We start from the raw sequence: 14,335 nt of genomic DNA, 5'->3' as shown, positions 1-14,335 counted from the left end.
ATCTGTGTATTTCCCCTTTGTTATGTAACACTTTAATAGTATCCTCTTTGCTGTATGCTGTAGATATAGCCCACTCCATGTGCTGGCCCAGATACACAGGCAGGATAAAAAGCGTGGTTTCCCCTTTATTCTTATTGTTTTTACAGTGGTACACTAGAGGGCAGTGTTTCATCATCCACCAACAAAGCATACTCATTCGACTCCAGGTTCAAGATACAATTACTATGCTTTATGCAGCATCAGCAGTATATGTCAAAATATAAGACCTGCATTTAGTTTTCGGCATATAAGTTTATTAAAGCATACCAGGAGATTAAAATATGTATGCAGTTGTACTTCAGAGTTAAATGTGTGATAGTTCTGCAGAGTTTGCTGAAACTTACCCTTGTCTATTGTCCACAAAAGTAAATTTAAAATGCTTCTAGCTGCATTTTTAAATCATTGTTTGTGGTTGACTGTAGCCTTTTCTATGTAGCATGGTGAAAACTGGTCACACAATAACCCTAATCAAAAGAGAGACACAAGCAGAGCAAAAGAAGGCTGAATTGAATTCTTTAATTCACTTCCATTCTATTCCATATGAGCTAGAATGACATATTTTCCATTAAAATAATTTAAATAACTATAGAAATAGCTTAGAAATTTATTAGATAAATGATCTTTATTAAATACATTTAAACATTGTAATGTTTACATTGTAATAAAATATGATGGTTTCCTACAAATACTTACAGACGATTTATTTATTATTAAATTCTGAGTCTAACACAGAATGCTGAATTAAGAACCTTTCTATATTGTAGGCAAGTTGTGCACAAAAAAACTGGACATGTTTCTATAATGTTTTTTAATCCACCCCAAGATCAAAATTTCAGCCTAATCAAAAGTGATATTTGAAAAATCCAAATTATTGAACCTCCCCCATAACTTGCACAGCTTCAGCCCTGTAAGTTTTCACTTCCTCTTGAAGCCAGGGGTCTTTGTGGTGCTGGATGCTCCCAAATATGACAGTTTCCGAAGGATTACATTGGATAAAGTCATGTCAACATGGTGACATTTGTTCCCTCCGTTATTGGCTACTGTATTTGTTTCATTTGTCTGTTGACAGCTGTGCAAAAGGCTATTTGGGAGAGCGCTGTCAGTTCAGCGACTTGGAGTGGTGGGAACAGCAACATGTGAAGCAAACCAAGAAGTGGAATCTCAGCACTGCTGTTGGCTTGGCTCTGTCACTCCTGGCCCTTCTCCTTGGAGCTGCATCTGTCTACTGCTACAGGTAGAGCTGCCTGAAAAGCATCTCTGAATGTCTGTGTCTGAGATTTTTGTCATTCCTGTGGCTGCTTTTTATTGCTTGTCATTTACTATAGTCAGGCTGGGAGGTTGGGTGGGTGGCATTGTATGTTTCTCTGATTGCCTGCCTCCCTAATTTTCTACAAATAATCTGTCTGGTGAATGGTGAATTCCAGCATGTTCTCCATGGTCCCCTCCTCTATGAACAGTCATGATGGATTTCACATTAACTCGTGAAACTGCCTCATGCAGAACCCTGTTCCATCAGAGCTGGTATTGTCTCCTCAAACCAGCATCAGCTCTCCCGGGTTTCAGACAGAGATCTATCACATCACCTACTGTCACATCTTTTAACTAGACATGCTGGGGATTGAACTTGGAACTTTCTGCCCCTGAAGCAGATGCTCTGCCACCCAGCTACAGCCCCTCCCTTTTGACTGCAAATAATTGTGACCTCCCCGGCATGTTATTAATAATGCAAAAAGCATCTGTACGAATGCTGGCATCCTCACAGCATTTCAGATGGACCCTTGGATCTCTGGATCGGCATATACTGTTCTAGGAATGTGTGGCACAAAATGAACAAAAGAGCATGTGTCCCTTGGAATACAGATGTACTAGTCTGCGTTTCCAAATTAAAACCCAAACCTTTGGAAGTCAGACTTATAGTACTCAGTTTGAACTGTGAGTTTTTGTTCTGGGCTCAACTACAGACCCACCAGGATCTGCTGGCCTCAGAGGCCAAATCTATCCAAAAAACCACCAAGCTCAGTTCCTTGATCCTTCATCTGCCTGGCTTCACCAGTCTGGGATGTTAACGTCAGGCTGTGCCCAGGTATCCATTTTTTAATATTTTCTTTAAAAAAAATTCCAAGTTGGCAAAACCTACCTTTGCAGATCTCTTTCCTTAAAAAGGATGTCAGCTCTTCATTCCATGTTTCAACTGGCAAAGAGCTCTTAAAAATTGGCTGATGAGAAGGGGGAGGAGGTCCTTGGAAGAAAGGGCTGTGCCAGAGGCCAGATGGAAAACTTCTCGAGGACAGATTGGGCTTCCAGTTGCTCCTTCCCAATTTATGGCAGATGCAGTATTTAGGCTGCATGTTGGGAAATGTTCCGAAATCAACAAGAGGGGAGGGCTGTTAATCAAACCAAAAACATGGTGTTGGGGGAGAAAATGATGTTGCTGGGCATGATAGGAAAATCCAGATCATTGTAGATTTCAGTGGTGCTCAGAAGAAACACTGAATGATGGGTTCTGAGAACTAGCTTGGTGTAGTGGCTAAGAGTGGCAGCTTCTAATCTGGAGAACTGGGTTGATTTCCCACTCCTTCACATGCAGCCAGTCACTGTTCTCTCAGACCTCTCTCAGCCTGACCTGTCTCTCAGAATGTCTGTGTGTTGTGAGGAGAGGAAGGGAAGGCAATTGTAAACCACTTTGGGATTCCTTTGGGTAGTAAAAACCAGGGTACAAGAACTGGCTCTTCTTCTTCTTCTTCTTCTTCTTCTTCTTCTTCTTCTTCTTCTTCTTCTTCTTCTTCTTCTTCTTCTTCTTCTTCTTCGAACTCCTTGATTCATGAACCTCTTGTTGATTTTTGGTGTGGTGACCTGTTCCCATTTACAATCCAAACGTTAAAAAAAGGGTCATAGTTTTGCCCTGATTTACTTTCCTCCTTTTTCCAAATGGTTCTGATCAATAGAGCTGTTTATTGTGAAAGCAAGTTTTCAATTACACACTTGGCTAGGTTTGTGCTACAGCTATTAGTAGCTCCACACCATCTAGATGAAACCACCGATCTAAATCCCTCTTTAACAGGAGCCCAGAAACCAATATTTGGATTAGAGCTGCTATTTCATTTTTACTCCTTCTTGGCTATATTTTAAGACATATTGATTAAGTTCCATGAGCAGGTCAGTAAGCGGCCTTTTCTTCATCCATAAAACATAAACTCATATTGTCCTTTAATATGAGGCTTGCAGGAATTAAAGGAAGAAAAAACATAACAAGAAGTCCTTCACTCCTTCCTCCCCTTAACTGTATTTATTGGCTCAGAATATATATCATGTAGAGTGTGGGAGGGTAACTCTCTGTGTCATTGAGGTTAATAAATATGTTAAAAACCCATAGTTATTATATAATATTTTCTGCTTTTCCACAGTAGTTCCCACACATCACCTTTATCACCCTTACAAGCAACACTATAAAATAAATCAGTCCTATGCTAATTCAGATGGAGCACTTTTGTATATCTAGGCTGATGGACAGGAGCAATGAAATTAAAACAAATGGGGCCGGTCCAGAGGGAACAAATCACACTTAATTTGATGCACAGTTATTTGAGAGTAAGCCTCGCTGGAACAAACACTGTGGCATTCTATAAACATTCATGGGATAAGGCTTCACGTTATGTTGAATTTACCAGCTCACCCTTCTGTAGTCATGACTGAAGATGCTATATATATATGCAAAGTTTTTGATATATTCCGGATTTTTTGTAGGCTGCCTTTCTTAAGAAGTTGAATTATTAATTAATTAAAAACAAGAACAACATCATCCTCATCCTTTGTACCTCCAGACAGACTCTGTTACCTAAAATTGACTTGTCTCCTGAATTTTGGCTGGGAGGGATTAGGAGAGCTTGTCCGTGGGGTAACAAATGGGATCTCTACCTGTATTTATGTGGGTGTTCCCTTCCGAAAACTTGCAGACACCAAATTTGAAATGAAACAAAAAGGATCTTTATTATCAAACAGGTTTATAGCCCAAAACAATCTGCTGTGACTTTGGTAACTAGGCATAGATATGCAAGAAGTATGACTAATGTGCAACTGTGAGTCTGAGCATGGTGCATTTGAAAAGTATGTACTTTCCTAACTGTGCTGTCCTGGGCAGAGTTTATCCCCTTCTAAGCCCATTCTGCTCAGGCTTGCCTTGCCAGCTGTTCTGAGAGCCAGCTTGGTGTAGTGGTTAGGAGCGCGGACTTCTAATCTGGTGAGCTGAGTTTGATTCCCCGCTCCCCCACATGCAGCCAGCTGGGTGACCTTGGGCTCGCCACAGCACTGAGAAAGCTGTTCTGACCGAGCAGTAATATCAGGGCTCATCTACCTTACAGGGTGCCTGTTGTAGAAGGGGAGAAGAAAGACTGTAAGCTGCTTTGAGACTCCTTCGGGTAGGGAAAAGTGGCATATAAGAACCAACTCTTCTTCTTCTGTTCTACTAGTGGTGTCTTTCACTGTACCATGGCAAAGTGTCCACCATCTTGTGACCTCATCTGAATCCTTGCTACTCCTTCATGTATGGCTCAGCACATCTTGACCGGACTGCTTGGGCGCTGCTGCCTGGAACCTCCTCTGAGATTTCCATTTTGTAACGGTGAAGCGCAGCTCAGCTATCAAAACAAATGAAGCCTTTGAACCAAATTGCCCGGGCAGTGTCCCTTCCTCCTGAGGGTATAGGCTAGATATCAGGAAAAAGTTTTTCACAGTCAGAGTAGTTCAGCAGTGGAATAGACTGCCTAAGGAGGTGGTGAGCTCCCCCTCACTGGAAGTCTTCAAGCAAAGGTTGGATACACACTTTTCTTGGATGCTTAGGGCTGATCCTGCGTTGAGCAGGGGACTAGATGGCCTGTATGGCCCCTTCCAACTCTATGATTCTATGATTCTATGATTCTATGATTCTATGATTCTATGATTCTATGATTCTATGATTCTATGATTTTATGTCTATGAACTCTTTGTTTCACAGGAGACAGCAGAGGTTTTGCAAGAAGGTTCCCTGCGCAGAAGCAACTAAAGGTACCAGAGGTGGCAGCGGCGCTGACAGGGAGAACACGAAGCCCACAAGCAATGACCCATTGGTAATTGCACAGACATGCAGAGTGGGGGGAGAAGTAGGACAGATCAAAGGACATTAGGGATCCACTTGAGATTATCAGGCACATAATTCGCATCTTCAGTATATTAAATAACTGCTGGGGTCGTCAAGCCCTTTGCTCGGAGGCCCGGTTCCTCTTACCTCACTGCTATGCTATCCTTCCGAGTTCACAGCTGCCGACCATGCAGCAAGCAGCAGACGGTGTTATTGTTAGCTCCAAACACAACAGTTGGAGGGAGGTGTTCTAAATTAAGGAATGCCAACATAGTGACACGGGATATCGGTGACTGATTCCCCCAGCAGAGATGGAAACGGGACTTCGTTTCCTAGAGATCCAAGCTGCAGTCCTGCAGCCAAACATGCCTGCTTGCTCCCATCCTGGTCAGAAAGCTTCTGTGTGCATAACAAGCCCAAATGTTCTGCCTGCTACCCAGGGATCCCAGGCAGTGGGAATGCCTTTGTATCAGACATAGCTTTGTTTATTTGGGCGGCTAAGGAGTGTAGCCCAGGGAATGAGACAGGCCCCAGCTGAGATTGCCTGATGATACTCATTATCTTTCACGTGGGACCCAACTGTGTACCTTTCTCTGTCAGGGTACAGTTGTCTTCACATTACAGTTTTGCATTGCTTGCAGTCTGCCATCTCTCTGCTGGGCAAGAGGCGGAAAGGAGAAGGGAGTGTTAGAAGAGCAGTCACCTTGTGCATCCAAACCTGATTGGAACTGATAAGGCTGCATCAGCTGTTGCTACCGTTAATCCCAGCTGCTAACGTAATTTTGGTTGAGTGCAGAGGTTAATTAAATGTCTAAATAGTGGGCTGAGACAATAAGTCAGATTTAGCCTGATCTGTTGTGGCATGCTTGTTCGTTGTTGGCTCGGTCATCTGCATTTGCTTTGCAGGAAGCTTTGGGAAGTGATTAGCTGCAGCTGATAGAATCCCAAACTGTGAAATTCTAAGGTGAAAGAAAGGCGGGGATGTTAATTTGTTTAGAAAATGCATCTCTCACCTCTCCAGAGACCTGTTCGAGATAACTCTTAGCTAAAATAATACAACCAAATCAAACAAGTTATTATTTTATTCTTGAAAGTCAATATCATGCATGAACTTTTATACAAAAATTAAAAGTTAATGTGCAAAGGTACAAAATATTATTCTTGAATTTAAAAGAAAGGATATGCACAAATTTTAACACAGGCTAGATGAAAATGTATTGAAAAGTCAACAGACTTGCTTCTGGAATAGACAATCACTGCTGAAATATATTTGGCAATAGCCAAAATGGTGCAAATTTCATTCCCAGACAGGAGATACAGTATGTGATAATTGTCTGAATAATTGGAGACCATAAAAGAAATTGGGTTATTGGGACAGCTCTTGAACTACCATAGAAATTGATTGAGAAGTAACAGCGTATTATGGCTTCAGGGGCCTGAAGCCCACATGGACAAATTCTTTGGCCATATGGGATGTTGGAAAACCTAAAATTGAAAAGACTTAGACGATAGAAAATTCTAAGATTGGTAGCATATTAAAACAGGCCAAGTAGAAAAAAGAGCAATTTGAGGGAACACTAAGAAAATGAAGATGCTTATTTTTGGCAAAGGTGTTAGGGCCATAAAGCTCAAATGCAATAGACAGTGAATTTGTCTGGCATTAGTTAGAAGATATTCCCCTTTAAGTAATTCAAGCTTTTCTTTCTTTTCTTTTTAAAAAATCTAAATACAAGCTTTATTAAGTCATAGCTCATTTAAGCCTTGAATAGAAAAACCTAGTTCTGCAATTCTGGAGTCCAACAGCTGGCTCCAAGCACTAGCAAAAGAATCAGAGCATGACCAGAACATAAGAGGCAGAAGAGATTTTGAGAGATGTAAAACTCATCTGAATTTAATGGCAGCAAACCGAGCAGAAGTGGTGAACTTGTATGGGCTTCTAGTCAAGGAACTGTTGAGGACACAGATCTGAATAATGCTTGATGAAAAGATGGTTTGATATCTTCCATATTGGGCCCCGATGCTTAGATCCAGATGGGGAGCCCCATGAAAGGAGGGTTGTAATTTTTTACTAGAACATCTGTAAAGCTGATGGAAGGTGTTGTCCACCAAGAATGATGGCACATCTTCGGACAGTTGCCGCGTTGGACCTAGTCTTTGGTAAGATATGGGAGATGAGGAATCCATTAGAGAGAGACACGGAATAGTAAACAGATCATAAAATGAATATTCCTACTTGTGGTAATGATTATCAAGGGACCAGGACAATGGGTAATGCCGTTTAGATTTAGAACAAAAATAATTACTTTGGAAATTGTTGCTTTATGAGGATTTATTGGAGAAATTTGGCAGGGCAGTGGAGTGAAAAGCTTGTTGAGGCCTGCCACGTACCCACAGCTGAGAGAGAAAGTAGGGCAGCATTGTGGACATGTAGAACTGGAACTGGATGGCCTACCAGTTCAGGAATATGCAAGTCCTCCAGGGATTTTTTTGTGGTGGCACTCCCTGGCATTGAGTACTAGCTCCTGTTTGAGGTGGTTTTCCCAAGTCCTCAGGGAAGAATTGGTGGAAACTGGTGCATCCGATATGGCAACACCATTTTTAAAATATAGCAAAAAACACTGAAACCACCCAAGAAGCCATTGAAAAGCATAAAAATGATATGAAGTTAACACTGAACAGCCTACAGTTATCAAACAGTCCTTAGGATAGAGGCATAGCTAAAAGTGATTGAGAGAAGGCTGGGTAAAACAAAATGCTTGGCCTAAAGGAAAAGTGATGCCAGGTGAACCTCAATGGTGAGGGCCTTCCGAAGACCAGGTGTCACCACTGAAAAGCCCTGTCTTTAGTCACCAGCCTCCAACCGCCTCCCTTCTGCAGTTTGGGACATAGAGACCAGGGCTTGAGAAGATCTTTGAATGTACAAGAAACTCAAGTGGAAACAGGAAAACGTTTGTACAGTGCTTTCCATATGAGTTTTATGAATAAACCTGAAGCAAACAAACTTTATGGACCTTCTGAAATTGGCAGTGTTGGAGGGCGTGCTCTAAATCAGTATAGCTAGATTAGAGTTCTATTGTGCAAATCTCATTTAAACAGTTGCTAGTAGGATTCTAAGGCGATCTAAGACTATTAAGTTCAGTAGACTTAAAAGAACAAAACTCTGGCCCATTCCGCACAAGTTAAATGTAGCAGGAGTGTGGCAAATTGTAAACACTACTAATTAGCAGTTACGCATGACGTCACACACAATCTGCCGCACTCCTGAAACAGATCCGCGGAAAGTGCTTCGTTGTAGCGCATCCAGGGAAATCGCCAAAAGTGGATTCACCCTCTGGAAAGCACTACACTCTTGCAAATAATCTGCAACAGTTTCGAAAAAGTTCTGTGCGTTCCCATTGTTGCGGTTTCAGCAAAGTCCCTCCCCCTGGCTCTCTCCTCTGAACTTTCGGCGAAGCGATCGCCATTTTTTTTTCTCAGAGCAAGCGGAGAGCAACGAGCCGGCGAGCCTTCATTCACCCAGCGAGGCTTCTCTGGCTGCAGTCCCTCCACAGAGCTGCTTTAAAGCTCCCCTAAGTCACCAAGCACAATACAGCTCCGTTTGCAAGTTCCCTTAATTTTCGGCCGAAAATCGCGCCTGTGCACGGGGGGGGGGGATTTTTTTTCCCATTTGGGGGAGCACGGCAACGATGAATTGGCAGCTCACATGCCAGTTGCCAGCTAGATGGGTCTCTACGAAGCAAGGAATCAAGGCATATTCGTTGCAACGTGTGTTTTTCTTTTTTTTAAAAAACCTGTTCTTAAAGGAAAAGGGCCTTTTCTGGAGCATGATAATAACCGCCCATTGGCTGTTCGTTTGATTGACGAACAGGGGCGGGACAAAGCACGGAAAAAATCACTTCCTTTCTAGTGGGGAACCTATGGGAAACTATTGAAACGCTACTGGATTCCACTACAAAGGCAGGTATGTGTTACACCGAATTCCGCTATTTTAAATTCCGTTATTTCTTTCTGCAAGCAATTTGCCACATTGATCCTTGTGCGGAATAGGCCTCTGTGTAGGATTAGTCTGTTAGTTATGCAACTCCTATACATTTCAGTAAAGCCTGCATATGTAACCTTTAAGTAGATATGACTCTCTCTAACTAGGCCTTTGTATCTTGTCTCTTTTACAGTTAATAGTTGCAGTGGAGTGTGACAGCCATATCAAAGAGAGACCTGTTGAACCAAGAGACCACGAGACTGAAGATCTTGGCTATTTCTGCCTCTCAGAACCATGTAAGTGGGATGTTCTTTATCAGTAGTGGAATTCCTTCCTGGTAAACTGAGCAGCAAGAAGAACAGGGTGACCCTTTCTCATCTCACCAATAAACTATTATGAGGTAGCTGACTAGTAGAACCACAAAATCCCAACCCGTATGGAGAAAGGATGACAGGTGAAGAGGAATGTCTTACAGGGGACATTGGAGGAGATGTGTAGTTGGCATATTTAGATCAGGAACTTTCTGCTGTTATTCAAAGATTCTTCTCCTGTATCCTGATTGGCTCATTGGAGATGTCCTGCTCCTTTGAACGTACATCCTCTCTGCTTCCCTCTGCAAGAGACAGACTGAGTGGGCAATAGAACAGTTAGACAAGACTCTCTTCTCTCCCCTTTCTGTTATGGGGAGAGGAAGGGAAAGATGCTTATAAGTCCTGCCTTGGGACTCTTCTATGTAGTGAAAAGGGGGGTGTTAAAAAAAAAACTCTCTTCTTTTTCTTTCCACTTTTTTGTCCAGCCTGAGCTGCCAAAACCTGGACTCATGACTGCCTGCAAAGAAGCCACCGGACAGGCCCCCCTCTGTGTCAGACTCAGATAGCCGGAAGATCCAGTCTTGTAAATCAGAGGGTGGCTTTCAGCAGCTTCAAATGGCATGCCTGCCCCTAAGCCTCTTTTGGAAGGCAGCTTCCTCGGTCTCCAATCTCGTGCAGTCAGCAAACACAGGCAACTTAAAGAGTTGGACACTGGGAGGGATCATTAGATAGGGGAAATGTGTAATCTCTGGAAACGGCATTTAAAAGAACATGGAAGAGGCACTCAGACAAATGCTATGCTGCCCACTTGCCCTGGACATGCCGGAAGCCCTGGGAACATTCTTGAGATGATCTCCCGGTGTTAATATGTTCTTCACACTACTTCAAAGGCCAGCTGTACTAACTTCAGCCAGCAGGTAAATTGAACCAGAGAACACTACGCTAGAGGCTATGATGCATTTGAATGATCTTCTGAATTATGGTGTTATAACTAACATCTGTGTGAATATAGTATATATACACTATGGTGGCATCGGGGGGGGGGGATTCTCCAGAGGGGGGGGGCGGTTCTCTGGTTAAGGGCTCCCCAAGCAGTCTGAAATATAATCCAAATAAAACCGCATAGTCTTCCAGAATCTGATGGGATCTAGGCAATCCATTTGATCCCATTAAGAAATGAGCAGAACAGCTTCTTCAGGGGCAGCCAAGCGTGTATTCAGGCAGCGTCTAACTCCTCATTAACAAACCAGGAAGCTCTGAATGAAGCAGTTATCTTGCAATGAAAATTTGAGTTGTTTAAAAAACATAACAAAAAGATCGATCCCTTGACCAGCATTGACTGTTCCCCTCCTGAACCAGGCAGAAGCATGGGGTTTTGTTTTGGTTTTTTCCAAAAGAGGAAATCGTATGCTAATTAAAGTCCATACATTTCGCATGCCCTGAAAAAAATACGTTTCTACATATTTATAGTACCATTTATAGCAACATCCTTTAGCCTGTAGGGATAAGGCCATCCTAGGGTAGTATCCCATCTCCTGCACTAGTCAGGACATATTCAGGACTAAGATGGAAGAAGTCATGTGTCTCGTGGCAAATGCTTGAGGTCAGCTTAGAGAACTTTATACTGTACTCTGCAGAAAAGCAAAAGAAAACGTGGTCCTTTAGGGCTGCCTGAATGGGAAAAGTCTTTAATGAGAGCTCATGCTAGGGAAGAAACCAACAACCCTAGATGAAAGTCAGTTTTGGAACTGATAATTATCCCAGGTTGTTTGCCTAGATTGCCTCCATAAAGTCTGTAAAGTTGCTTATATTTTTAAAAATTAGACTTTTTGGGGGAAGGCGATAATTTCCACATAAGGATTTCCAGTTTACATTTTAATACAAAATTAAAATTAACAGACTTCAGAAACTTAGTATTCTACATAGAGGTTCTTTTTAGTCTTTTGCCAGTGATCGGGATAGAATTATTTTGCAGTGATATTTTTTAAAAAATTACTTTGTACTAGGATCTGAATGTTTAGTCAGCTAACCTTTCCCCATCAACTAAACCAGAGAGCAGATTAAAAAAAAATTTTTTAATTTTTTAATTATGCTTGGCACAAGCACTGGATGGCTGGTACCATCTTAGAAAATGAAAAGATATCAAGCCATGTGTATGGATCATGGCAAAAATCAAACAAACAAGGACATTCCTTTTGTAAATAAAAGATCACTACTATCAAAAATCCCAAAACAGAAGATATAGCAAATTCAAAGGCATATAAGTGCAGTATAAATGGTTGCTTCTCCAGCTTATCATTCCATTTTGATATTTTCTTCAGAACTACTTTGCTACATCAAACATTCAGTCTTTCTAATTTGTAAGAAACAGAAAACCAACAACTACGACCAATTACTCTAGAGACGTTTCCACATTTCTGTCAGCAATAATAGGAGAAAATATGCATAAACACAAATCTGTAACAAAATAAAAATACAAATCAGTCAGTATGATTACATGTACACAAAGTGGAAAAAATATATCTAAAAAATTTGCAAGTTCTTTCATTTCTGAATAAAAATGAGGAACACGATATTCTTTCTTTCCATTGCATCTGAGGAACTGAGCTCTGACTCACGAAGACTGATGCTGGAATTACTGCTGATCATCTTTAAGGCCCCAGTAGGAGAGCTGGGTGATCCTGGGCTAGCCACAGTCCTGCTGGAGCTGTTATGTAGAACAGTTCTGTTGGAGCTCTCTCAGCCCCACCTACCTCACAAGGTATTTTGGGAAGAGGAAAGGAAGGCGCTCATAAGCCACTTTGAGATTCCTTCAGGTAGTGAAAAGTGGGATATAAAACCAACTCTTCTTCTACCCTTCTGAAAAAGCCAAGATTATCAAATTGGTTTCATGTCAGAGTGGGGATTTGAGCCCAGGGCATTCTGGTCATTGTTCAACACTACACGCTCTCTTTTAACCCTCATGCTGGAGAGGCTGCCTGTTTTAAAACAGTGCCTGTTGTGGCACATGCTTGCATCATCTAAAAAGAAAGTATACCTTTTCTTCTGGTACATTTTATTAATATGTAGATGTATATAGATGTAATCCATTGATTTCTTTAAATGCGTGACAGCTCCACTTTTTATTATAGGAAATGACATTGGTCTAAGGAGTTCTACTGAAATAAGTTGGATCACTTAACAAATGACAGTACCATTGTTTACTTAGATGTAAGTTTCGCCGATCTTAGTGTACCTTATTCCTAAGTACATGTTCACCATAGGACTGAACCCTTATTCTAGGTCCTCTCTCTCAAGGCATGTCTCTACTCCTTTCAGATCAGGGCCTGATGATTATCAGAGACACTCCAAAGCCGTTCCCTAGTGGTGAGAGAGTCATCCCTAATGAGGGACTCATTCAGCCATAATCAATGTCTTGTTGGTCACCCAGAAGCATTATGACTTCAGAACAGAAGCTACAGACATTCAAATTGATGTTTAAACTTATATTCCATTTATTTTCTTTATTTAAAAAAAATGAAAAAATTGAGTCAGAAATAAATATGGAAACTAATTGGATATCTCTTCTCATTTTACAAACTTTATCCATAAAGAAAAGACCTATGTGTATATCAAACATGTTAATACATGACCATTGACCAACAAATAAAACAGTTTTGGCCTTCAGATTCCCTTCCAGACACGCTGGACCCCAGTTTCTTCTACTGTTATGACTCAGATACTAATTTTCAGCAAGCCTCACTATAATTCTAACTGAAGCATCCACAAAACCTCAGGTACCAATAGTTTTAATACACCACTTGAAAAAACACTCATTTGGGAATCAAGGTCAAAGAGAGACTGTTATATCCAGGCTCAGCTGAGCACACAGAATGCATTTTTGGACCTGAAACTTTTCTGAAGGCAAGGGAATGGAAGTTATTCTCAAACAATGCTGTTTGCTGAGGGGCCATGGGAACACGCAGCTGGACTGTACATTCTTTCCAGGTTCTCTTTCTGGCATCTCCACTTAGAAGGACCTCCAGTGGTAGGTGTTGGAATGGAAAAGATCTGCTGGTGAACTGCTGGTGGACAGTGTCAAACTACGTAGCACTGAGTTAGATGCACCAGTGGTCTAACAGGAGGAACATCAGTTTCATGTAAGTTCATTGTTGCAGAGAATTCCCTCCCTTCTTGCTCTTCTAATTAAATATGGTTTCTAGTGTGATCTGTTTCTGCATGTAGTATTTTTTAGTGTTTATCCAGTGGGTTCCCCCCTTTCCCCATGGTTAGAACCTTGATATAAGGGCTTCATGGCTTGGACTTTGTATAAAAATCTCTCTTTACGGACATACATGCTGTTAAGTCACAACCGACTTAAGCTGACCCAGACAAGGGGCTTTCAAGGCAAATGAGAAACAGAGTTTGCTGTTTCTTTCTCCTGCAGAGCCTTCCTTGGTTATACCTTTGTTACTCCAAAAAGCCTAAGGTTTCATATAAGGTATTCCTAATACAGTTCATTGTAGAAAGCAGAATAAAATTATTACCTGATCATAATTTTATTTTTTATTTATTGCATTTGTGTACAGCCCTTCCCTAAGGCTGGCCTAAGCTTTCCTAGGCTGCACTTTGTTTTTACTGTTGTCGATCCTGCTGAATTCAGAGCGATTTGAACCTGGGTCTTCCTCCTCCCCCCCCAAATTGAAAGAGAAAGACTACTACACTTGATTGGAGAAGCTCAGAGGGGGGGAGGAAAGTAGTGGTCATGAAGCTGAACTATCTTTCCTGAACTAACGAGGGGTGGGGTCGGGTGAAGTCCAGGCGGCATTAGTGCTTTATTTCTTCTCTTTTGACTCCTGAGCCAGCAGCTGCCTCTCAAAAATTGAGGCAAATCTCTGTTGAGAGAAGTGTGGG

The 14,335-nt window shown here is 41.6% G+C and overlaps 1 protein-coding gene across 3 annotated transcripts in view; it reads left to right on the top strand.

The window, feature by feature from the left end:
- Nucleotides 1–14,122, top strand: part of EGF (epidermal growth factor) — a 46,746-nt gene extending 32,624 nt beyond the window's left edge. For 2 of the 3 annotated variants that reach the window (XM_077300619.1, XM_077300618.1), the window contains exons 18-21: nt 1,109–1,273; nt 5,030–5,141; nt 9,325–9,427; nt 9,928–14,122. In XM_077300619.1, the coding sequence (XP_077156734.1) occupies nt 1,109–1,273; nt 5,030–5,141; nt 9,325–9,427; nt 9,928–9,932 (385 nt within the window). In that variant the 3' untranslated portion in view covers nt 9,933–14,122. Of the gene's footprint in view, nt 1–1,108; nt 1,274–5,029; nt 5,142–9,324; nt 9,428–9,927 lie in introns of those variants that run through there. The other variant, XR_013224870.1, reaches the window with a different exon arrangement.
- Nucleotides 14,123–14,335: the final 213 nt, after the last annotated feature.

Source organism: Paroedura picta, chromosome 10 (assembly GCF_049243985.1).
Source record: "Paroedura picta isolate Pp20150507F chromosome 10, Ppicta_v3.0, whole genome shotgun sequence".
In the NCBI taxonomy this organism is placed as follows: Eukaryota; Metazoa; Chordata; class Lepidosauria; order Squamata; family Gekkonidae; genus Paroedura; species Paroedura picta.
Note: the sequence above shows the minus strand (reverse complement) of the source record. Positions and strands in the feature narration are given on the sequence as shown.